Source organism: Giraffa tippelskirchi, chromosome 9 (assembly GCF_054371585.1).
Source record: "Giraffa tippelskirchi isolate mGirTip1 chromosome 9, T2T-mGirTip1v1.2.pri, whole genome shotgun sequence".
In the NCBI taxonomy this organism is placed as follows: Eukaryota; Metazoa; Chordata; class Mammalia; order Artiodactyla; family Giraffidae; genus Giraffa; species Giraffa tippelskirchi.
In genome coordinates, this window is record NC_137283.1 from 15,057,386 (window position 1) to 15,083,625 (window position 26,240).

The 26,240-nt window shown below is 41.7% G+C and overlaps 2 protein-coding genes across 28 annotated transcripts in view; one reads left to right on the forward strand and one right to left on the reverse strand.

Annotated features, from left to right (window-relative positions):
• Nucleotides 1–6,587, reverse strand: part of ANO10 (anoctamin 10) — a 254,468-nt gene extending 247,881 nt beyond the window's left edge. For 5 of the 25 annotated variants that reach the window (XM_081527795.1, XM_081527774.1, XM_081527760.1 and 2 more), the window contains exon 1: nucleotides 5,787–5,914. Coding sequence is in view for 2 of the 25 variants with exons in the window: in XM_081527757.1 (XP_081383883.1) it covers nucleotides 5,787–5,878 (92 nt within the window). In the remaining 23 variants the exon portion in view is untranslated. Of the gene's footprint in view, nucleotides 1–5,547; nucleotides 5,935–6,141; nucleotides 6,263–6,502 lie in introns of those variants that run through there. The other 20 variants (XM_081527793.1, XM_081527777.1, XM_081527775.1 and 17 more) reach the window with 16 other exon arrangements.
• Nucleotides 5,558–26,240, forward strand: part of ABHD5 (abhydrolase domain containing 5, lysophosphatidic acid acyltransferase) — a 38,389-nt gene continuing 17,706 nt past the window's right edge. For 2 of the 3 annotated variants that reach the window (XM_081527800.1, XM_081527803.1), the window contains exons 1-2: nucleotides 5,934–6,082; nucleotides 24,792–24,877. In XM_081527800.1, coding sequence (XP_081383926.1) covers nucleotides 6,036–6,082; nucleotides 24,792–24,877 — 133 coding nt within the window. In that variant the 5' untranslated portion in view covers nucleotides 5,934–6,035. Of the gene's footprint in view, nucleotides 6,083–24,791; nucleotides 24,878–26,240 lie in introns of all 3 variants that reach the window. The other variant, XM_081527799.1, reaches the window with a different exon arrangement.

A 26,240-nucleotide genomic window follows, 5' to 3' on the forward strand; every position in this document is an offset into this window, starting at 1 on the left:
ACTCAGGGATCAAACACACGTCTCTTATATCTCCTGCATTGGCAGGCATGTTCTTTGTTGTTGTTCAGTCGCTAAGTCAGAAAATAAAAATCTGTCTTTGCGACCCCAAGGACTGCAACTCACCAGGCTTCTCTGTCTTTCACTATCTCCCAGAATTTGCTCAAACTCATGTACATTGAGTTGATGATGCTATCCAACCATCTCATCCTCTGTTGCCCACTTCTCCTCCTGCCCTCAATCTTTCCCAGAATCAGGGTCTTTTCCAGTGAGATGGCTCTTCGCATCAAGTAGCCAAAGTATTGGAACTTCAGCATCAGTCCTTCCAATGAATATTCAAGATTGATCTGCTTTAGGATCAGCTGGTCTGATCTCCTTGCAGTCCAAGGGACTGAAAGTCTTCTCCAGCACCACAATTCAAAAGTATCAATTTTTCAGGGCTTAGCCTTCTTTATGGTCCAACACTCACATCTGTACATGACTACTGGAAAAACCATAGCTTTGACTATACGGACTTTTGTTGACAGTGTGATGTCTCTGCTTTTAAATATGCTGTCTAGGTTTGTCATAGCCTTTCCTTCCAAGGAGCAAACATCTTTTAATTTCATGGCTGCAGTTACCATCCACAGTGATTCTGGAACCCAAGAAAATAAAAATCTGTCACTGCTTCCACTTTTCCCCCATCTTTTTGCCATGAAGTGATGGGACCGGATGCCATGAGCTTAGTTTTTTGAATGTTGAGTTTTAAGCCAGCTTTTTTCACTTTCTTCTTTCACTCTCATCAAGAGGCTTTTTAGTTTCTCTTTGCTTTCTGCATTAGAGTGGGATCATCTGCGTATCTGGGGTTGTTGATATTTCTCCTGGCAATCTTGATTCCAGCTTGTGATTCATTTGAGATGCCTGGCTTTTTGTATAATGTATTCTGCATATAAGTTAAATAAGCAGGGTGACAATATACAGCCTTGACATACTCCTTTCCCAATTTTGAACCAGTCAGTTGTTTCATGTTCAGTTCTAACTGTTGCTTCTTGACCTGCATACAGGTTTCTCAGGACACAGGTAAGGTGGTCTAATATTCCCATCTGTTGGTAGTGATCCACACAGTCAAAGGCTTTAGCGTAGTCAATGAAGCAAATGTTTTCCTGGAATTCCTTTACTTTCTCTATGACCCAACGAACGTTGGCAATTCCATCTCTGGTTCCTCTGACTTTTCTAAACCTAGCTTGACGGCTCAGTTCACGTCCTGCTAAAGCCTAGTTTGAAGGATACTGAGCATAACCTTGCTAGCATGCGAAACGAGTGCAACTGTGCAGCAGTTTGGACATTCTTTAGCACTGCCCTTCTTAGAGACTGGAATGAAAATTGATCTTTTCCCAATCCTGCAGCCACTGCTGAGTTTTATAAATTTGCTGACGTACTGAGCACAGTACTTTAACAGCATCATCATCTTTTAGGATTTGAAATGGCTCAGCTGGAATTCTATCAACTCTACTAGCTTTGTTTGTAGTAATGCTTCCTAAGGCTCACTTGATTTCACACTCCAGGATGTCAGGCTCTAGGTGAGTGACCACACCATTGTGGTTAATCCAGGTTATTAAGACTTTTTTTGTACAGATCTTCTGTGTATTCCTGACCTCTTCTTAATCTCTTCTGCTTCTGTTAGGTCCCTCCCATTTCTGTCCTTTATTGTGTCCATCCTTTTATGAAATGTTCCCTCAATAGCTTCAATTTTCTTGAAGAGATTTCTAGTCTTTCCCATTCTATTGTTTTCCTCTATTTTTCTTTGCATTGTTCACTTAAGAAAGCTTTCATATCCCTCCTTGCTATTTTTTGGAACTCTGCATTCAGTTGGGTATATCTTTCCTTTTCTACCTTGCCTTTCACTTCTCTTCTTTTCTCAGCTATGTGTACAGCCTCCTCAGACAACCACTATGCTGTCTTCTTCTTTTTTTTTCCTTTTGGGATGGTTTTGGTCACCACCTCCTGTGCAATGTTACAAACCTCTATTTATAGTTCTTCAGGTACTCTATCTACCAGATCTGAAAGTATGAAAGTGAAAGTTGCTCAGTCATGTCCAACTCTTTGTGACACCCAGGAGCCTGCCTGGCTCCTCTGTCCATGGAATTCTCCAGGCCAGAATACTGGGGTGGGTAACCATTCCCTTCTCCAGGGGATCTTCCCAACTCAGGGATCGAACTCAGGTCTCCTGCAGTGCAGACAGATTCTTTACCATCTGAACCACCAAGGAAGCCCAAGATACTGGAGTGGGTAGCCTATCCCTTCTCTAGAGGATCTTCCCAACCCAGGAATTGAACCGGGGCCTCCTACATTGCAGGCAGATTCTTTACCAGCTCAGCTATCAGGGAAGCTCCTGAGCTACCAGGGAAGCCAGATCTAATCCCTTAAATCTATCCATCTCTTTTACTGTATAATCACAAGGGATTTGATTTAGGTCATCCCTGAATGGCCGAGTGGTTTTCCCTACTTTCTTCAATATATGTCTGAGTTTTGCAATAAGGAGCTCACAATCTGAGGTACCGTCACCTCCAGGTCTTGTTTTTGCTGACTATATAGAGCTTCTCCATCTTTGGTAGCAAAGAATATAATCAATCTGATTTTGGTACTGACCAACTGGTGAGGTCCATGTGTAGAGTTGTCTCTAGTGTTGTTGGAAGAGGGTGTTTGCTATGACCAGTATGTTCTCTTCACAAATCTCTGTTAACCTTTGCATGCTTTATTTTGTACTCTTTAAGGCCCAACTTGCCTGTTACTGCAGATATCTCCTGACTTCCTACTTTTGCATTCTAATCTTCTAAGATGAAAAGGACATTTTTTTTTTTTTTGGTGTTGGTTCTAGAAGGTCTTGTAAGTCATCATAGAACTGGTCAACTTCAGCTTCTTCAGCATTAGTGGCATAGACTTGGATTATTGTGATGCTGAATGATTTGCCTTGGAAGCAAACCAAGGTTATTCTGTTGCTTTTGAGATTGCACCTAAGTATTGCATTTAGGACTCTTGTTGACTGTGAGGGCTACTCCATTTCTTAGACATGATGGTCATCTGAATTAAATTTGCCTATTCCCGTCCATTTTAGTTCACTGATTCCTAAAATGCTTATGTTCACTCTTGCCATCTCCTGCTTAACCACGTCCAATTTACCTCAATTCATGGATGTAATATTCCAGGTTCCTGTGCAATATTGTTCCTATAGCATCGGACTTTACTTTCACCACCACACATATCCACAACTGAGCATCATTTCCGCTTTGGCCCAGCCTCCCCATTCTTTCTGGAGCTATTAGCAATTGCCCATAGCTCTTCTCCAGTAGCATATTGGAACCTTCTGATTTGAGGGGGGATGGGGCTCATGTTCTGGTGTCATATCTTTTTGCCTTTTCATAATGTCCATGGGGTTCTCGTGGCAAGAAAACTGGAATGGTTTGCCATCCCCTCCTCCAGTGGACCATGTTTCATCAGAACTCTTCACTGTGACTTGTCCATCTTCGGTGGCCCTGCTTAGCATGGCTCATAGCCTCACTGAGTTATGGAAGCTCCTTTGCCACAACAAGGCTATGATCCATGAAGGGCTCTCCCAAGATAATATCTGCTTAGTCAAGGTAACTGGTGAGTAGGTCACCAGAAAGAAGTGGATTTGGAAACAGGGCAGCAGGTTGGCCTGGAACTCTGTGGGGTGTGCTCTCAGACCACCACCAAAGTACAGGGAGGCAGTGATGGAGAAGTTCTGGCCCAAGCAGTGACTGAGGTTGGTGTAGGAAGGACTGTCCAACTATAGATTGCATCAACAGATTTTGTGCCTCCCAAGAAGACACAGTCCAGGAACACCAGGGTGGTGTGGAATTAAAAATGGAGCAGCAGGGTTCCTCCACTGTGGGCAGCACCCAGAGGCCGGGTAGATGGCTAATTCCAGCTTGGACGTGTTGCCATGGTCACGGACTGCTCCACCACCAGCAGGAGCAAGGTAAAGCCTGGGCAGAGCTACCCCCAGAGTGGGGGAAGTTCACGAAATCCCACAGCCCTATGCACTGCTGAATAGACTTCAGTATCAGATCAACGGTGACTTATTTAATTTTTTTTTTTTACTGTGCAGCAGCCATAGGCATCTATGAGAGCGGGCTCCAGGTCCATAAAGTCTTGAGGATGCATACTCGCCAGTTTAACTTTCTGAAGGTGCTGCAGGAGTTGCTTTCATATTCTTAGGTTTTGATACTAAACTCAGTACCACAGGACTGGGACTGTAGTCCACGTAGTAGAGTCCTCAATAATCAGTCTGGGCCTTATAGAAAGAGGTGCCCTCAGTATAGATATGGTCTGACAGATGGAGATGTTAGAGGGTCAGTTTCTGCAAACACACTGCAAGTCTATAGCAACGCCATGAATTCCTGGAACAGGGCTTTTATATGTTCTACTCTTCCCTAATGTATTTATGAATTGGATCAGATATAATAAAAATTCTTATCAGTTATTGATATGCCCCAAAAGATAGTAACTTGCTTTCCCCCCCTCAATCACAGAGGACGCCATCACTATCCTTAAGGAACTTCCAGTGTAGTTGGAAGAATATTCAATAATGTCGGTTAAAAAGTCACAACAACTAGACAAGGCTGAGAATCTGAGTACCAGATGAGTGCCAGAAACTCTCTGGGTTGGGCGACTCAGAGGAGAGAGAAAGAGGCTACAGAGAGAGAGTGGAATTAGGGAAGGAGAGCGAGCAACTGCATCTAAAATAAAGGGTAATATATCACAGTGTGTGCGTGACACATGCTAAGTTGCTTCAGTCAAGTCCAACTCTTTGTGACCCTATGGACTTTTGTAGCCTGCCAGGCTCCCCTGTCCATGGGATTCTCCATGCAACAATACTGGAGTGGGTTGCCATCTCCTGCACTAGGGGATCCTCCTGACCCAGGGATCAAACCTGTGTCTCCTGGGTCTTCTGCATTGGCAGGTGCGTTCTTTACCACTACGGACACCTGGGAAGCCCAATATATTAAGAGTAGGTTCCATAAAGCGGGAGCCTGATCTCAATCCATTGTTTCTTAGTGCCTAGAAGAGAGTGGTTGGATGGCATCATGGACTCAATGGACATGAGTCTGAGCAAACTCTGGGAGATAGGGAAGGACAGGGAAGCCTGGAGTGCTGCAGTCCATGGGGTTGCAAAGGCTGAGACACCACTGAGTGACTGAACAACAACAACAAAGAATAGAGTGGGCACAGAGTGGGCAAATGGTAAATAGGAAAGAATGAATGGAAGGGAGTGATAGCAATACAAAAGCAGACAGTATCTGATGGCTAAAAGACTTGAAAACAGGTCAAGAAATTTTGATATTTACATTAGTGATGTCCCCTCAAGAACTCTTAAGCATCTAAACGCTGACTCTTCTCACCCCCTGCCTTGTGTACAGAGGGCGGAGATGGACGGGGGCTGCTGGTATTGATCACTCCTGTAACTCCAGGGTCTGGAGTAGTGCCCCGCATTATCAGTGAATACCGCCTGATTAAAAGGTCAGTCGCCCTCTCCCTCTGGCCACCCACCTGCGGGGAAGGGCCGGCCGAAGGCCACTCAGCTCCTCCATCCAAGTATTTCCATTCGAGAATGCAACATCTACTGAATGCTAGCCGGGCTCTTTCTGGGCAAGTCGCGCCTCAGTCCCCAAGGTAATGCCAGGTACTAGTCCAGTGCCCAGCACCTGACACTCAATATCAGCGGATGATGCATTAATACAGTCATTACTGAAGCTGGTTACCACCTAACCCTGCCGGACGAGTCTCACCGGTTTCCGGCAGGTGGACGGTCCCGCCTACCACTCACAGCAGAGCGCGTCAGACAAGATGACGCCGGCGTGGCTGGTGGGTGGGGCGGCATGGCCCGGCAGGCGCACGCGCGCTGCCGCGCCGTCCTGTCCTGCGAGTGGGCGGGCGACGCATGCGCGGGCGGCGGCCTTAAGGCGGCCGCGGCCCCAAGCATCCCAGTCGGCCTGTCAGCCGGCTAGGAGGTACCGTCTGACAGTCGCGCGGCAGCCATGGCGGCAGAGGAGGAGGAGGTGGACTCGGCGGACCCGAGTGAGAGGTCAGTGCAGCGGGAGCTGCGTCTGGCTCGGGCGCGCGGGCAGTGCTAAGGACTCTAACCTGCCCGGTCGTTCGGTTGTCCCGCCCCGGCGCGAATCCGCGCGGCGCGGGGAGGAGAAGCCTCTGGCCCCGCTCTGCCCTCAGCGGGCGCTCTTCGAGTCTGAATGTGACCCCGGCTGCGCCAGGAGCGCTTGACCCCCACGCCAAGGGGCCCCGCGGGGTCGTGTGAGCGGCTCCGCCGGGCAGCCGCGGGGGTGGCTGGGCACCCAGCCCTGCTGAGGTCAGTTTTGCGGCAGAGACGGCTGCGGACCCCAGCCCTGGCCCAGCTGGACCCACGGGCGCTGAGCGGCGTCGCTGCACTTGACTCGAGTCACGGGAAACGGCCGAGTCACTCTGTCCGCTTCCGAGCGCGGCTTCCTACCTCAGTTAAGCGCTGCGCTCGGTGCAGCCGGGAGAGAGGGCGAAAGTGCAGTCCGGCCGGTGTCTCCGGAGCCTGAGGAAGGGGCGGCGCTTCCTCGGGGCGGTGGTGGACCAAGAGTCCAGGTTCACCGCAGAAGCCGCGGGTCGGAAGGGGCTGTCGGGGGGAGGCGGAACGCAGAGTCGGGGAAAGGGACTGGGGGAGTGAGTCTAAGGCTTTAGTTTTCAGGAAATGGGTAATTTACCCGATAGTTTACAGAAAGAAAGTTAACAAGATATGGATAGCAAGTTCACTCAATAATCTCTCTGAGATCTTCCTTTGCTTCCAAGTGTTCTGGCGTTACTGGAGAAATGTGTCTGCTCTTCAGAAGACACATATGTAAAAACCTTTATGAAAGTGGGAGAAAGATGTCTGGTGGGAAGCTTTTTAAACAAATTTTATTTATTGAAGTACAAGTGATTTTCTATATTGTGTTCAGGTGTACATTAAAGTGATTCAGTGCAGAAGAAAAAAAATATATATATTCTTTTCAGATTCTTTACCATTATAGGTTATTACAAGGTATTGAATATAGTTCCCTGTGCTACACAGTAGGTTCTTGCTTATCTGTTTTATTTGTAGTAGTGTGTATCCGTTAACCTTAAGCTCCTAATTTATCCCTCCCGCCTTTCCTTTTTGGTATTCATCAATTTGTATTCTATATTTGAGTCTGTTTCTGTTTTGTAAATAAGTTCATTTTTACCATTTTTTTTTTTTTATTCCACATGTGAGGGATATCCTGTGATACCTGTCTTTCTCTGATTTTGTTCCGTTAGTATGGTAATCTCTAGGTCCATTCATGTTGCTGCAAATGACGATTTTTCATTCTTTTTTTAAGGTCAGTGTTCCCTTGTGTGTATTGTGTGTATATATACACCACATTTTCTTTATTCATTCATCTGTTGATGGACATTTACTTTCCTGTCTTCCAGGACTTATAAATAGTGCTACTGTGAATATTGGGGTGTATGTATCTTTTGAAATTAGAGTTTTCATCTTTTCTAAATATATCCCCAGGAGTGGGATTGCTGGATCATATGGAAACTCTATGTTCTTTTTAAGGAACCTCCATGCAGTTTTCCATAGTGACTGCACCAGTTTACATTCCCATCAACAGTTAGGAGGGTTCTAATGAGAAACTTTTTGATATACAAATATATTGTTTATTTTATTGTTTTCTGTCTGTAGTTTCATGCACTTGACAGTAGATGAAGAGCAGTTAATTAGTGGAAAAATTACATTGCTATGAACATTATTGTTTTCTTTCTCAAGGCCAGTCATTCAGATTGGAAAGTAAATAGACTTATATGCTAATCCCCAAATGTGTTTAATATTTTGACCTCAGTTCTACTTCAGATGGTTGCTGGGAGAAATTTGCGTTATGAAACATAACCTAAATGACAGAAGATAATATAAAGTCCCATGGAAAGATGACAGAAGGGAAGAGTTGTGAAATGCTAGAAACTAGGTTCTTCCCTTGACTTTTGTTTACCTAAGTCCCTCTTCACTTCACAAGTCCGTTGTTTTGGTTTGTTGATGAACTTACTTGTTGAGGTAAGATGCCTAATGTCTTGTGATCACAAGTAGGAACCTGTTAGCTTGTCACCATCTAGTTCGTCACAACATTTTTGGCTCTGAGACTACTTTTATGGGGTCTTTCTGGCCTCCATGTTGTTGGGAGGCTTGCGAGTCCAGGGCACAACCAGGAAAGGAATCTGCGGTTTTGGGTGAGAGCGGGAGGTCCCTGTAGATAGACTATGAACTATCCTTAGCAGTTGACCAGTCAGGCTCTTGTTAGAGGTGGGCCTCTTTGATGCTCTTGGTGATTGATACACTTGAGCAGTATCCAGTATATAAACTGGTGTGACCTTGTGAACTCTACTAAGCAAGTACCTGCTTATGCTGGGTGTTCCCTAATATATTTATATTTAAACCTTAAGGTTGAGCCTATGTGCTAGGTATTACTATACCCATTTTTCAGGTGCAACTGGAGCTGGGACTGCAGCTGCTACTCCACCAGTGAGTAGTGGGAGTGGATTGGAACTCTCTCGGTATCTGGATTTAGTCTAAGGAGATTTCCCACATCTCTGCTTGCTTCTCACTGGGACTGGGCTTACTAGGATGTTTAGTTCTTATTTCCTTTGCTTCACTGATACTTTGTTATTTAGTCCTTCATTGATACAGAGCTCACTTTAATTTTTTTTTTAATTGGTTAATCAGCAGTCCAACTGTCCCAAGAGCAAAGTGGATTGTGAGAAGACTGAAGTCTTTGAATCAAGTTCCTTATTCTTAAGACATTTCAGATTTAGATGGGGCAATGACATCTAAAGGAAACAATTATAAAACGGTCATTTGAAGGCTTTTTGTTCTTCACTTGCTAAATCATATCCGACTCTTTGCAATCCTATTAACTTAGCCCCCCAGGTTCCTCTGTCAATGGGATTTCCCAGGCAAGAATACTGGAGTGAGTTGCCATTTCCTTCTCCAGGGGGTCTTCCGGACTCAGGGATCAAACTCAGGTATCCTGGTTTGCAGATGGATTCTTTACCACTGAGCCATGCTTAGAAGCCCCAAAGGCTTTTGGGATCATATGATTCTTTTCGTTTCCTTCCTAGTCCAGACAAGCATGCCTCAGAGCCATTTGGTTTTCAACATCTAATCCTTTTCAGTTGCAGTACAGTTGAGAAAGCAATATGTAACAAGAGATAGGTAGACTTCTGTTAATTGCTGCAAGGTTTGTCCCAGAGAATGTTTAAGTATCAGTTGGGTTTAGAGGAAAGCTGTCACGGAATTGCCTAGTTGCAGAGTAGACCGTAGACCAGCCAATTTGCAGTGGTGGTCCAGAGTTATTGCTAAATTTTCAGGAATTTTGCCAACAGTTGGCAGCTTGAAATCAGTCATGGTGGTTGTACTTACATCATGGAAATCATCAAATAGTATGAATAAGGGATTTCCCCCCCTTCCTCTCCAGTGGGTTTACCCTACGGATTTTCATTAGAGTTTGATTGTGTTTCTTTGCCTTGGAGATAAGATAGAGAAATCCACTCTGGTATCTTTTAAAAGACTTCTCAGATCAGTGACCCCTCTCTGTTGCCATCTCCCCTTTCCAAATCCTTACCTCTTGACTTCTTAAAAACCATAGAACTCCTCAGTGTCACATTCCAGTGGACTTCTATTTTTCTCTATACTTAACCTTTCTTGGGTCCTTTTTAGTGTTTGACACTAAAGATAGCTACTCCCTTTGGAGACTTTCATCAGACCTTCTAGCTCTTATGACATTTTGCTTCTTGTCTTACCTGAGACCAGTAGTTACTTGTGTTTTTTACCCCCATTCACTCTCTGAGATTCTGTCTCCATCTGTGTTTTCATTGTGTTGTTTACTCACAACTGCTTAAGCTATCCTGTCTGTAGGGAGGGCTCAGAACTCCTTAGGATGAAGCCTTCTTCAGTACTCTAGTGATGTTCTAATTGTGTATCAAATGTTTGCAACTGGTTTCTCAAATGTAACAAGTCCCAACCAGGATCTCATTTGCACCTCCTTCCCTTGAACTAAACCATACAAAAAGCTCAGTGTTTCCCCTTGACTTCCTATTTTTGTTAGGGTACGTAGGTATTACCGAGATAATCACAATGGTGTGATCACTCACCTAGAGCCAGACATCCTGGAATGTGAAGTCAAGTGGGCCTTAGGAAGCATCACTATGAACAAAGCTAGTGGAGGTGATGGAATTCCAGTTGAGCTATCTCAAATCCTGAAAGATGATGCTGTGCAAGTGCTACACTCAATATGCCAGCAAATTTGGAAAACTCAGCAGTGGCCACAGGACTGGAAAAGGTCAGTTTTCATTCCAGTCACAAAGAAAGGCAATGCCAAAGGATGCTCAAACTACTGCACAATTGCACTCATCTCACACGCTGGTAAAGTAATGCTCAAAATTCTCCAAGCCAGGCTTCAGCAATATGTGAACCGTGAACTTCCAGATGTTCAAGCTGGATTTAGAAAAGATGGAGGAACCAGAGATCAAATTGCCAGCATTCGTTGGATCATCGAAAAAGCAAGAGAGTTCCATAAAAATATCTATTTCTGCTTTATTGACTATGCCAAAGCCTTTCTGTGAATCACAACAAACTGTGGAAAATTCTTCAAGAGATAGGAATACCAGACCACCTGACCTGCCGCTTGAGAAATCTGTATGCAGGTCAGGAAGCAACAGTTAGAACTGGACATGGAACAACAGACTGGTTCCAAATAGGAAAAGCAGTATGTAAAGGTTGTATATTGTCACACTGCTTATTTAACTTATATGTAGAGTACATCTTGTGAAATGTCGGGCTGGATGAAGCACAAGCTGGAATCAAGATTGCCGGAAGAAATACCAATGACCTCAGATATGCAGATGACACCACCCTTATGTCAGAAAGTGAAGAAGAACTAAAGAGCCTCTTGATGAAAGTGAAAGAGGAGAGTGAAAAAGTTGGCTTAAAGCTCAACATTCAGAAAACTAAGATCATGGCATCAGGCCCATCACTTCATGGCAAATAGATGGGGAAACAGTGGCTAACTTTATTTTTTTGGGCTCTAAAATCACTGCAGATGGTGACTGCAGCCATGAAATTAAAAGACACTTGCTCCTTGGAAGAAAAGCTATGACCAACCTAGACAGCATATTAAAAAGCCAGAGACATTAATTTGCCAACAAAGGTCCATCTAGTCAAAGCCATGGTTTTTCCAGTAGTCGTGTATGGATGTGAGAGTTGGACTATAAAGAAAGCTGAACACCAAAGAATTGACGCTTTTGAACTGTGGTGTTGGAGAAGACTCTTGAGAGTCCCTTGGACTGCAAGGAGATCCAACCAGTCCATCCTAAAGGAGATCAGTCCTGAGTGTTTAATGGAAGAACTGATTTGAAGCTAAAATTCTAGTACTTTGGCCACCTGATGTGAAAAGCTGACTCATTTGAAAAGACCCTGATGCTGGGAAAGATTGAAGGCAGGAGGAGAAGGGGACGACAGAGGATGAGATGGTTGGGTGACATCACTGACTCAATGGACATGAGTTTGGGTGGACTCCGGGAATTGGTGATGGACAGGGAGGCCTGGTGTGCTGCAGTCCATGGGGTCGCAAAGAGTCAGACACTGCTGAGCACTCATGCAGTCATTCGCACACACAGTGTGGTGTTATTGTATGTCCTCACTCTGACTTCCAAGCCCTTTGCAGGCGGTGAGGCTGCTAACTTTGGAGTCTTATTTCCTTCCTGTGCTCTGGGCTCAAGCCAAGCTGTGTCTTCATTGTTTCCTACACATGTTCCTTGCTCACTTCCCATTTTTCCATGACTTGGTTCAAGTTGATTTCTCTGACCCCAAACAGATGGTGATCTCCCTTTCTTTAAGATCCATGGTGTTTCCTACACTTTCTTTATGGCGCCTCCATCATGTTCTGTAGTATCGTTTTTCTGTACTTGTTTTGTCAGATCATTGAAGACAAAGCTTTTGTGTTACTCAAATGTCTGGTTGAGCCCAAAGGGGCTTTATAAATAGAAAGTTTCAATAAAATTTTAAGAATTAAACATTTTAACTGTTTTAAATTTATGCTGACACAAACATTGTGATAAAAAAATCTAGTACTTGATTATTCATTTTGCAGTTGATTTAAATTTTTTCATTCTGAAATATCAAAGTACATCAATAGATAACTGTTATAAGAAATTCAAAGTTTAAATTTGACTAGGATAAGGTTGAGCAGTTAGAATCATAAATATAAATTATGTCAGAGAATTGCAAATATGGTTCTTCTCCTCGACCTTGGATGAACCAACAGGGAACCATGCTTCACTGTTCTGCCTGTTCTCCAAAATGCCAGTTACAGACCAGCAAATGCAGATGTCATTCCTGTGACAAAGAACCTAACAAAAGGTTTTAAAGTCCCATGGGTGGTACACTTAGTAAAAGCAACACTGACTAATACATTTCAGAATAAAATGTGCCTCTAAATGAGCCCTTAAAGTCTATATTATTTATAATAGACATTCAGAAACATTTTATAGTAAGATTTCTGGTCTAATTCCATAGTTCTGTAATTTCTCACTCCTGATTGTGAATCATGAAATAATTGTCTAGAAAACTGTTTTTTTTTCTTAAAGTTTATTCAATTTGAGACCTAGGATCTTTAGTTTTTCATTTTCTTTATATAGTGGATGAACTCATTTCGATTCTAACAACAAAATGTAACTTGGATTTATTAAGCAATGTAAAATCTAAAAGCTCCACATGTAGCTTCTTCATTATGTATGTTGAATGATGATGATATGTCTTGTTCCAGAATGGCTTTTTTACTATGTGTGAGAAGGTATGAAGCAATTGGGGGAAAAGATTTCCAGCACATGGAAAAAGTTATAGGTTAGGAAAATAACTTTAAAAATTGTAGAAAAATATTTTTAAATAGAAAAAAATGAAAAAAAATAGTTACAGGTTAAAAAGTTAAAAGAATGCTAATTAATGTGTTGGAATATTAATATATTCAAGAGCCTGTGTTGTCATTGATCTCATGGTTATGATAATTTGCCCCCCTAGTATCATTTATTTAAAATAAAATGGCATGTTAATCACTTAAATTATGACTTGTGTGAGACATACTCTGTTTTTTTTTTTCTTCTTCTTCTTTTCCTGGGTAGGATTTAAGAAGTCATTTCCCAGGAAAAAAGGTCTTTATTTGCCCAAGGGTTATCATTTTCAGTCTGGAAGTTTTCAGTCATTCACTGGTTAAGGAATTATTTCAGAGGAATACATGTGTTCATAATTCTAATCAATTTGGATAATTATAATAAAAATAAAAACCTCATAGTTTCTCTAAATGAGGTAGATAGAATACTTGCTTAGAGTAGCTTATAGAAAGCAGTAATAACATAGTTTTTCTTTCTTGATAGTACCAGTCAGTATAGGCCATTTTAAACAAAACTGTAATATAATGAAATTCTCTTTACTTGTAACCTAATTAGAAATGTTATTTAAGTAGCCAAAACTGTGTGGAAACTGACCAGACTTCTGTATATTTTCATCAGAATACTTTGAAACCTCTTTCACTGTTTCACAATATTTACAGTTTGTGCAATTCAGATTTAGTAATACTATGGATAGTCAAATGCCTTAGAGAAGAAAACAGGAATTACTAGGAAATTTAAATGTTGATAGCCTAGGATACAAGTACAATGTTAATGCTATTTTTAAAAAGAGAGAGAAAGAGTATGTAGAAAATTCAGGGGAACAGTTTCAGTTTTATTTGTTGAACTGCTGCTGCTGCTAAGCCACTTCAGTCGTGTCCGACTCTGTGCATCCCCATAGATGGCACCCCACCAGGCTCCCCCCGTCCCTGGGATTCTCCAGGCAAGAACACTGGAGTGGGTTGCCATTTCCTTCTGCGATGCATGAAAGTGAAAAGGGAAAGTGAAGCCGCTCAGTCGTGTCCGACTCTTAGCGACCCCACAGACTGCAGCCTACTGGGCTCCTCCGTCCATGGGATTTTCCAGGCAAGAGTACTGGAGTGGGGTGCCATTGCCTTCTCCCATTTGTTGAACTCGGGATACTTAAAATCAGATTCTTGAGTTAACAAACTGTTAATATGCTAAGCACATCTTATTTGGCTTTCCTTAGAGTTGCCACCTTTGGTATAGTGTTTTAAAGCTTTTCTTATTCAGAAGTCTGCTCACTAAAAGTATTGTTTACATGTTAAAGGTTGCAAAGCAAGTTTATTTAGTATTTTATTTAGATGTTTTAGGGCTTGGGTCCTCAGCCTTCCTAATGAGGTTGGTTCTCAATAGATAAGACAGTGTATGATAAAATCTTCTTGATGCCATTGATAGATAGAGTCCCTATTGTGAATGTCTTATCTTTATATTACAGCTGACACTTTTCATCTCTTCTGAAGTCAGGGCCTCAGCAATGTATGATGGTATTTACTGTTTATCTGCTTATTAGAGAAGTTAATTTTTGCTTTTCTGTGTATCTCCCAAAGCTCTGAGGAGGCAGCCCTGTATCTTGTTGACTGTATCATGGCCATGGTAAATTGAATTGTTCTTTTGGATTTTGTGCCCTCAGAAGGGTGGCTGGACATCTGACAAACTTCAGACTGTGTGCTTAGTTCCAATCTCAGTCTTCCACACAGTAAGCTGAGAAATGCAAAAGCAACTCTGAATGGCATAGGATATTTTGTGGAAGAGGCAGAGGGTTTCTTTGAAGATGAGGTCAATTTACCCCAAAGCCAGGAAGTGAGGTTGTATGGGTGTTTTAGAGAGTTGAATCATAGAGGTTGCCAGCTAAGGTGTGGGACCTCATGAGCAAAAGCTTGTAAACTGAAGGGAGGAAAAGGTGAGACCCTTGCTGTCACTCTTTAAAAATGTGCCTTTGAGCCTATTATGTGCTAACACTCAATCCTGTAGAATAACTCTAAGAAAAAAATAAAGGCAATTTGTATAAAATATTGTCACCTAATTAAGGCAAAAACTGATTAGACAGAAACCATGAGGGCCAAGGGAAGAGAGGTATCTTTACAGTTCCATTTACGGTGAAGATAAACTTTTACTGTATTTTGTTAAATATATTATTTTTCAGTTTAAATATACTTTAGAAAAGCTCCACTTAAAAAAATTATCCACTTTGTTGAAAAAGCTGCTGTAAAAAACCTGGAGAGTTATTATTGGCCCCTCTTGTGGTTGAAGAGACCTTGTTTTTAATGTAATGCAATAAATAGCCTTGCAATCATAAAAACATTATTTTGCCCCTTCTCTTTGAGTTAAAGCAGTCACTGGGAGGCAAAATGCATAGACAAGACAATCCTATCCCTTAAAAATTGGTTCTGTAATGAGTGGTGAATAGGTGAAGGTAGGCATGATTCTTATATTAACGGCTGACACATCACATTTTAAACTCTAGTGCCTTGTGCATAGTAGGCATTCAGAAACTGAAATTTTTTATATATGATTTGAATACTGAAACAAAGATTGCATTTGTGTTTCCTCTGCCCCAATATGTCTATGATGTGAGGGGGAACAATAGTAGATTATAGTTCATTTTACTTGTATTTGTTGTTTTTGTTGTACTGGCCTCTGATTCTCTTTGGCCAAGAACTGTGCTGTTATTGAGGAATATTTGCTGAAAAAAATTAATGAAATTGAGTTGTGAGTAACTTTCTGTTGGTACTAGTTCATGTACTTGTGGCCAGACATAGATAGATGTTGATGACTATCTTATCAAGAACTTTTTTTTTTTAAGAACTTTTTTTAATTTTAAGCTCTGAGGAGCATAAGATTCTTTTAGTTGCCTGTTAAGCTGTAACTAAGAAATAACAGTTTTAGTTGCAGCTTAGCAGGCAGTTGAATAAATTGAAAATTTCATTGCTGAAGACTTGAGTTGTTTTTCCTTTATCATTTGTCAGTTGTTCACATATTTGCAAATAGACTGATAGTAGTAATGCTTTCTGTTATCTTGATACTTGATAATAAGTTATACGTAACATTTGTCAGAGATGCCTAGAGGTCTTACCTCCTGTTAATTCAGAAACCGGTAGCAGAGAATGTTAGATTGGAGCCTCATTTTAATATACGCTATTATGGATCTTCTATTCTATCCTTCTTTTTTATTATTGAGGCATAATTAACATATATCTTTGTATTTGTTTCAGGGGTATAACATAATGATTTTTATATATTGTGAAATGATCATCACAGTCAGTCTAATTAACCATGCATAGTTATAGAATTTTTTTCTTGTGATGACAACTTTTTTAGATTTGCTCTCTCAGCAACTTTCAAATATGCAGTACAGTATCATTAACTGTAGTTGCCATGCTATACATTACATCCCCGTGACTTACTTATTTTATAGCTGAAAGTTTTTTCCTTTTACTCCCTTCACCCATTTTTCCCACTCTCCTCCTCTGTCAACCACCAGTTCATCTCTGAGCTTATCGTTGTTGTAGTTGTTTTGAAAGATTCCACATGTAAGTGAGAGCATATGAATTTGTCTTTCTCTGTCTGACTTAATTTCACTTAGCATGATACCCCCTAGGTTCACCCATGTTGTGCAAATGTTAATATTTCATTCTTTTTTATGGCTGAATAATATTCCATTATGTATATGTTTTGTGTAACGTACACTCTTTCTCTATCAGTTTGTTGATGAACACTTAGGTTTTTTTCTGTATCTTGGCCATTGCATTATCGATAATGCTTCAGTGAACACTGGGGTGCATATATCTTTTCAAGTTACTTTTTTTGTCTTCAGATAAATACCCAGAAGTGGAATTGCTGGATCCTCAGGTAGTTTTATTTTTTGAGGAAACTTCATACTGTTTTCCACCAACAGTGTGCAAGCGTTCCTTTTTCTTCATATCATCTGTAACATTTTTTTCTTTCTTACCTTTTTGATAATAGCCATTCTAACAAGTGTGAGAGGATATCTCATTATGGTTTTGATTTACATTTTTCCGATGTTAGTGACCTGAGCATCTTTTCATCTGTCTGTTTGCCATTTGTATGTTGTCTTTGGCAAAAAGTGTATTCAGATCCTCTGCCCATTTTTTAATTGGACTTTTTAATTTTTTTTTGCTGTTGAGTTGCATGAGTTCTTTATGTATTTTGGATATTAACCTCTTATCAAATTTATGATTTTCAGATGTTTTCTCCCATTTCGTAGGTTGCCTTTTTGTTTTGTTGAGGGTTTCCTTTGCTGCGCAGAAGCTTTTTAGTTTGATGTAGTTGCACTTGTTTATTTTTGCTTTTGTTGTGTTCTTTAAAAACTGATACCTGAGTGTTTGGCTTCTAGTCAGCCTAAATCTAGGTGCCAACTGAGATCCTCCCCTTTGGGACACTGTGTTGGCACACCCTCAACTACTGGGAACTAGTAAAAATAAAATTAGCTTCTTGGACAATCACAAAGGATTGAAAGACAACCAGGAGCTAGCGCTGAACAATGAGATTAACCTCCTACAACCAACCCTTTACCATTGGGAAACGTGGTTTTTCATCTAATGCACAGAAACCAACACAGAGAATCAAGCAAAATGAAGAAACAAAGGAATATGTTTCAGACGAAGAAACACAATAAAACCTCAGAGGGGAAAAAAACCTTACCGAGATAGAGATAAGTGCTATGGGACCACAGTCATAAGCCTCCCCACTGGTCCCCGGATCTGGAGGTGTCCCCTGGGCAGCAGTCACACAAATCACGGCTCCAGAGGATTGGACGAGCTCCCTTCTGGAAGACGCTGGTGAGCTATAGCAAGGCAGAGGGTGAGTGTAAAATGGCATCCCCTAGCCTGTGCTCCATGAACGCACCTCTGTAGTTGCTCGTTTGCCGTACCAGAAACCTGCTTCTAAGGCCAAAACTCTGGACAAATAAACAGGCCTCTTCTGAGAGAGACGAGGGGTGTATTTCGTCTGTGTGGTGTCCTAGGGGTGATAGTCTCCAAGAACTGTCTCTGTGATTGTTACAGCCCCATGGCACCCAGGAACACAAGCCCCTCTGACTGCCAGAGCCGGGGGAAAGAAGGGGTGTCCTCTGGATAGCAAACCTAAAAACTGGGTCACCAAACAGAAGATGGCAGAGAGCAGGAAGATGATACCCACCAGTCTCCGTCCCTGGAGAGCATCCCAGCAGGCCCCCGCCCCTTCTGCCATCGCTTTAAGACTAGGAAGTGAGTCTCTCACATGAAGCCGGGGTGCTTTCAGAGGGCTGCTTCTGGGCTGGGCCCTGGTGCCCGTGAGGCTACACACAAGCCCTTTGAGAACCGTTCCTTGGTATGCCACACCCCACGTATGTCATAGCCTTGAGCCTTAAAACCAGACATTTTTGGGGCTCATCTTTCAGGTGCCAATCTTCAAAGTCAGGGAGCCGTATGTGGGTTATGAGCTGTTTGCTCCTCAGGGAGTAGCTCTGGGTTTTGCATTACCTCCTGATTGTGGGTTGCTGCACTATATGGTAGGGTTTACGGTGAGGTTGTGTCTCAGCCTTTCCCAGCTGCTTTGAAGTGGTTTCTCTCTAGTTTGCCCCTTTTAAGGAGGGCTTGCTCAGCCAGCTTTTAGGTTATTGTCAGAGGAGATTGTTCTGTCTGTAGCTGTAGATTCAGTGTGTGCGTGGAGGAGATGAGAGCAGGATCTTCCGTCTAGAACCGGAACCCCAGCGTTCTTCTTTTCACATATTATCTCCACTGTATAACCCACCTGCCATGAAAACCTGACCAGGTACATTTGCTTTTGTTTTTGTTTAGTCACTCAGTCATGTCCGACTCTTTTGTGGCCCCATGAAGTGTAGCCCGCTAGACTCCTCTGTCCATGGGATTTCCCAGGGGAGGATACTGGAGTGGGTTGCCATTTCCTGCTCCAGGGGATCTTCCTGAACCAGGGGTCGAACCTGAATCTCCTGCATCTCCTGGATTAGCAGTTGGATTCTTTGCCACCTGGGAAGCCCACATCTGCTTATAGTCCTGTCCTGTAATCCTCTGTATGTATGTGTGTTCATATGCATACATACATACATAGCTATGAAATTTACTATGAAGTCTTTATGTCTAAAGATAAAAAGAAGAAATTTGACTAGCAGATAAAAAGGAAAAATTTATGTATATGACAAAAAAGCATGAAGTACAATGCTTCTGATCACCTTCCTAAATTGTTCATTCTGTTGATTACCCTTTTCTTGATTGACCTTTTTGCACTGACGTTTGTTTGTTTTTTGTTTTGTTTTGGGAGGTTCGGCCTGTAACTCGCCTGTGTCCTGTCTTCTAATGGGAACCGGTGGTACTGGAGGTGCTCTCTGCCTATAAAAATGATCCTCATTGGCCTTCCTTCATCTGCTTCTCTTATTTCTTATGACCAAGGCCTTCATTTCACACACACAGTTATGAAGCACTCACATGGCCATCAACCAGTTAGTGTTTTTGGCACTGGCAATATAAGAATGACGTTAAACGTGGGTTTAGCTTTCGTTATGCTCAAAGTGCAGTAGGGCAGATAATGAATCATGGGAAGAAGGGGAAGGGTGTATTCCAAGGATATTCAAGTCCAGGAAGCAAGAGGACAGGGAATGTTATATGTCTAGAGGACAGAGAATAAGAAATGGCAAAAATGACATTAAAGCTTCAAGTGAAAGATTGGAGCAAGGCTGCAGTTCCCAGTGTAGGTCAACTAGAAGTAGCCTTACCTTTAAGACAAGCAGTTCATGTAAAATGACAATTCTCTGTCAATTCTTATCTTTGAGCTGCCTCTGAACCTTATATAAAACTCTTATTTTATGCCTCGTCAATGTTAGTGAATCATAGCTATTGTTGTCAGTATAAAATCAACTACTATTTATTGAGTGTATTTACTCTACCTTGGAACATATTTCCTGCTTCAGAAGACATGCAGCAGTGGGAAGGCATGTAGTAGGCGCACAGGTAACTGGAGTGATGATGTTGCTCCAGGGTGAGGAATGCCAGCAGCCACGAGAACCCTGAAGAGACTAGGAAAGAGTTTTTCCCTTAGAGCCGATATTGGGAGGCAGCCCAATGACATTGAATTCAGACTCGGGTCTCCAGAGCTGTGACAGCATTAATTTCTGTGGCTTAAAGCATGTGGCAATTTGTTAGAGCAGCCATTGGAAACAGTGCCCTTGTCACCTCGCCACATGCATGACATACTTCATTGTGTACATGTGCTCATGCCTTTCCTACACGGGGAATGCCTGAGCCACCACTGCAGCTTTCGAAATATCCTCTGGTTTTGGTTCAAAATAGTGGAGAGCACCAAAATTGCAACTGGCTGTTGAACAACCATCGACAGGAGGATGCTGGAACCCACCAAAAAAAGATACCCCATGTCCAAAGACAAAGAAGAAATCGCAGCAAGATGGTAGGAGGGGAGCGATCACGATAAAATGAAAATCTCATACCCACCAGGTGGGTGATCCACAAACTGGAGAACAATAATGCCAATGAAGTTCTTGCACTGTTGTGAAGGTTCTGAACCCTACGTGAGGCTTCCCAGCCCAGGGATCTGACAAAGGGACTGGGAATCCCCAGGGAATCTGACCTTGAGGGCCAGCGGGATTTGATTATAGCCTTTCCAGAGGACTGAGGGGAAACAGAGACTCCAGTCTTTGAGGGCACAAACAAAATTTTGAGCACGTGAAGCCCCAGAGGAGAGCAGCAGTAACCCCACCAGAGACTGAACCAAAACTAGTGTTGGAGGGCCTCCTGTGGAGGCGTGGGTCGGCAGGGGCACACTGCAGGAACGGGGGCACTGGAAGGTCCCCTTGGGCGTAAACCCTCTTGAAGTTCACCATTAATCCTCCCATAGAGTCTGCAGACCCCAGGACTAGGTTGCCCCTGGCCAAACAACTACCAGGGAGGGAGTGCAACCCTACCTGTCAGCAGATAATTGGATTAAAGCTTTACTGAGCAAGGCCCTGCCTGCCAGAGCAAGACCCAGTTTTTCCCATGTCAGTCCCTCCCATCAGGAAGCTTACACAAGCCTCTTAGCCTCATCCATCAGAGGACAGACAGAAGCACAGTTTCGCAGCAGCTAAAACTAAAACCATATTACAGAAAGCTAACCGCGATGAAAAAGCAGAAAGTTATGTCCCAGATGAAGGGACAACATAAAACCCCAGAAAAACAACTAAATGAAATGGAGATAGATAACCTTCCAGAAAAAGAATTCAGAATAATGATAGTGAAGCAGATCTAGGATCTTGGGAAAAGAATGGAGGCAAAGATTGAGAAGATACAAGAAATGTTTACTGAAGACCTAGAAGAATTAAAGAACAAAAAAACAGAGATGAAGAATACACTAGAAGGAACCAATAGCAGAATAACTGAGACAGAAGAATGGATAAATGACCTGGAGGACAGAATGGTGGAAATCACTGCCACAGAAGAGAATATAGAAAATAGAATGAAAAGAAATGAAGACAGCCTAAGAGACCTCTGCTGCTGCTGTTGCTGCTGCTGCTGCTAAGTCGCTTCAGTCGTGTCTGACTCTGTGCGACCCCATAGACGGCAGCCCACCAGGCTCCCCCGTCCCTGGGATTCTCCAGGCAAGAACACTGGAGTGGGTTGCCATTGCCTTCTCCAATGCATGAAAGTGAAAAGTGAAAGTGAAGTTGCTCAGTCGTGTCCGACTCTTCGCGACCCCATGGACTGCAGCCTACCAGGCTCCTCCGTCCATGGGATTTTCCAGGCAAGAGACCTCTGGGACAACATTAAACACACCAACATTCACACTGTAAGGGTCCCAGAAGGAGAAGAGAGAGAGTGAAAGGACCTGAGAAAATATTTGAAGAGATAGTAGCTGGAAACTTCCCAAACATGGGAAAGGAAATAGTCAACCAAGTTCTGGCAGCACAGAGTCCCAGGAAGGATAAACGCGAGGAGGAACACACCGAGACACAGAGTAATCAAACTGACAAAATTTAAAGACAGAGATGAAATACTAAAACCAAAAGGGAAAAAATGACAAATAACATACACAGAAACTCCCGTCAGGCTAACCGCTGATTTCTCAGCAGAAACTCTCCAAGCCAGAAGGGAATGGCATGACCGATTTAAAGTGATGGAAGGGAAGAACCTACAACCAAGAATACTCTACCCAGCAAGACTCCTTCAGATTTGATGGAGAAATCAAAAGCTTTCCAGACAAGCAAAAGTTAAGAGATTTCAGCACCACCAAACCAGCTTTACAACAAATGCTAAAGGAACTTCTCTAGGCAGGAAACAAGAGAAGGAAAACCTACAGGAAATAAACCCAAAACAATTGAGAAAATGGTAATAGGATCATATATATCGATAATTACCTTAAATGTAAATGGATTAAATGCACCAAGCAAAAGACATAGACTGGCTGGTGGATGAGAGCATGTGCTGTATGCCCTTCCACTTACCACATCACTCTGCCTGACCCTCCCTAAATTGTATATAACTATTTTATATTGTTAATCATGTTCCAATTATGGCTTGCAGTTGTAATTATCTGTTATTTGTTGTCTGTCTATTGATTGTGAAAACTGATAAATATCTTTTACTATTGTGATTACATAACTATGATCGCAGTATTACTCAATACTATTGTATCATGATTGATCAACAGAAAAATAATAGAACTCTCTATCACCAAAACTAGGCTGTAATAGAAGAACCTGTCATCACTTTTTAAAATCCAGATGCATATCAGAATTATCTTGAAATTTTTTGAAAAGTACAAATGCTCAGGTATTGCTTTTTTTCTCCAGAGCTCCAGATATGTTTCTAATGAGCAGTCGTGTTTAAAAACAACTGGACTATATGATGATCTTTTACTTTTATCTAGTTTGTTTCATTTTTTCTATTTCATATTGAGTGCTTCCATTTCATTTAGTTTATGTTCTCCAGTTTCTCCATCTCTTCTTTTTTTTTTTTGGATGTTCTTTCTCAAACCTTTATCAAGTGTAGTAGAAAAGCTTTTGTATACATATATATATATATAAATATGTATGATATATGTATTTTAGAAACATGAATTTTTGCCTAATTGGAAAAATTATGACATTTTGATTCTATTTCTTTGACTTAGTATGACTAGAATGCTAGATTTCTAACTAAAAAATAGATATGCAACAAGCAACAAAGGTGTACTGTATAGCATAGGGAGCTGTAGTCAATATCTTGTAATAACCTATGATGGAAAATAAATTCAAAAATAATATATGTGTATTTGTATAACTGAATCCCTTTTCTGTGTACCTGAGACATTGTAAGTCCACTACACTTCAATAAAATATATTTTTTTTAAAAAAGAAAGAAGTACCCTATTTGTGAAGATCCAGTCCAAAAACAACTTCCCGATCCCTTTAGGGAGAATTAATCATTGTTGGCTGTTTGGTAACTGATACACCCCAAGTGAATAGAATAGTTCCATAAAGATAGTGTGTGCTTAGTAAGTAACTGTAGAGTGAGTTCATTCTATCATGTATTAGAGTTGTTGGGGTTCCTGTTTTCTTCCATTAGATTTTTTTTTGCTTTTATTTTTAAAATTGAGATATAATGAACATGTAACATTGTTAAGTTCAAGATATACAGTGTGTTGATTTATCCATTTATATATTGCAGCATGATTCCCACCATAGCTTGGCTATCACCTCCGCCACATCACATAATTCTCTTTTTTGCGTGTGGTGAGAACATTTAAGATCTAGTCTCTTAGTTATGAAGTCTACAGTACAGTATTGTTGACTGTAATCACTATGCCATGCATTCAATCTCCAGAACTTATTCATCTTCTATTAACCTCACCTGGTTTGATTTTTCATTATTCCTCATCTTCTTGTCTCCATCCCTGTTGCCCGAGCCTTCATTCTGGCTATTGCTTCTCATCTGGAATCTGCTTCCTCTTCTCGAATTCATTTTCTCTCATGAGAAAGGTCACACTTTAAGTGGTACAGGTCAAGTGCTGAGCTCTTGGGAACTGTTAGGTGACCGCTGATACCCCACGTCATGTCAGGGTGTGCCTACGTTCTGCTGCTGAGCCAGGATTTGAAGGCTCCCCCTCTGTTTGGTTTGCTACGAGCCTCACTGTACCTTTCCTCACCTCTTGCCCAAGGCCTGCTTGCTTGTTTTCTGTTTGTCCACCAGATGCCTGGGATATTCTCATCATTTGCTGTTTGCTGGAATCCAAAGCTTTTGATAGTTAACCAGGTCATGTTATGGTAGATTGTACATGGGCCCGACCTCTGCATTTGTTTTAGGAATGTGTTCTTAACCATGATATTTGAAGCCCTTTTTTTTTTTTTTCCAATCTCATTCTTTAATAAGGTTTCTCTTCTCTCTGCCCTCATAGAAAGTGTGTTTTATATTTGCTGTGAATCTGCCATTGAAATGATCAAACTCATAGTCTTTGACTTTTTGTACTTCCACCCTGATAAGAAACTGTCTTGCAGTGGGGTAGGGGAATGCCTTTTTTCTCTTTTCTTGTTCTGCCCATTTTTAGTCTACTTGACTGTGTGGAGTGTGACTATCCATGAAGGTAAGATGGACTTTGAGATCTACATGGAGGTTCTCAGGTTGAAGGTTTCTGTATCTCAGTACTTGGTCACAATGCTTTGTACCTATTTGGTGAATTTGTCACCTGCAGACAGCTTCCTCATCACACAGACAGTGGACTGTCTGTTCTGCTTGTCTTCTCCCTGTGTAGCAGTTGGGAGTTGAGAAGAGCACGAACTCACCTCTTTGTATTTTGTTTTGATGCTCTAGGTCAGGATGGCTAACTGGTTGGCTTCCCACATGGTGCCCTACGTCAACCTCACACCTTAAAGAAGCTGAAGAGAAAATTTTAAAATGTAAGGTTTTCTTCTTATAAGTGAACTGAGCTGTTTACTAAAATAGGTCCAATATATTGCATTGCCTTGAAACTGAAGATAAGATTCTGTGGTGTGTTAGTTGTTGGCAAAAGAACTTTTTTTCCTTTTTCATGTCATCAGTAAGTGTGTAAGTGTGGAAAGAAGGCAAGGGTTCTCAAATCTTTTGGTCTTGAGGTCCTTTTATACTCTTCAATTAAGAAGGACCCCAAGGGTCTTTGTTTAGTGGTTATAGCTATCAATAGTTACTGTATTAAAAATTAAAACTGTATAATTTAAACTATGGTAACTTATTAATTTACTTTAAAATCCTAGCAATAAACACATTGCAGCTTAAATAACGTTTTCTAAAAATAGCTACTTTCTGAACAAATGTATCGAGACAAGTAACATTGTTTACAAGTTTACAGATCTGTTTAATGTCTGGCTTAAGGTAAGAACCCTGGATGCCTATATGTACTTCTGCATTTAAACTGTTGGTCATCACTTACCAAGCGTTCTCTGGAAGGCTCCACTTTATACTCATCAGAGAATGAGAGTGGAAAAAACAAGTAAAGTCTGAGACTATTTTGAAAATAGTTTTGATCTGGGAAGGCCTCCCGAAAGGGTCCCCAACTCACCAGAGGTCCCCAGACTGTGCTTTGAGAGCAGCCTGCAGCTGCTGCAGTGCAAGCAGCCTTGTCTATTGGAACAGATAGTGGAGTATGGCCATGCAACCTGGTTTAGGCCCTGGGCTGCAGCCAGGGCTTCCAGGATCTTGGAGAAGTCCCTTTTCTCAGTCTCCTAGTTTTTGCCTTTAAGAGGAAGTGGTTGTGGTGATCCTTAGAATTCTTTCTGGTTTTAGGATTGTAGGATTCTTTATGTTGACATTCATAGTAGTACGGAAACTTTTTTGTTGCTGTTGTTTCTTGTGAGTGCTGAAGTTTACCCACACGTGTACTCTCAGAGTATTCCTAGGTATCTGTGGCTATACTTTCAAGTAATGTTATTTACTGTGCAGTTTTGTTTAGAGGAGGAGATTAAGTGGTATACATCTGTGATTATTGTGTATGTTTGTGCAGATACTTACACCTGTTTTTCATCCTCTCTGCCACAAATGAATTTCGTTTGTAAATTTGAATGATTCAGAAATAAGTGACCGTAACTGGATATATCCCTGGAAGGGGACAGTTAGCCTTTTTACATGGAATTTTTAACATGAAACTCCATTGGGTAATCTTGTTCTCGCCAAAGCTGGGAAGGTTGTCATTGCAGTTTACTAAATGAAAGAATTCTTGCCAGGAGATTTTAAAAAAAGAAAAAAGGGTGGGAGCACTACGAACTCATTTCATGTATCTAATGAACA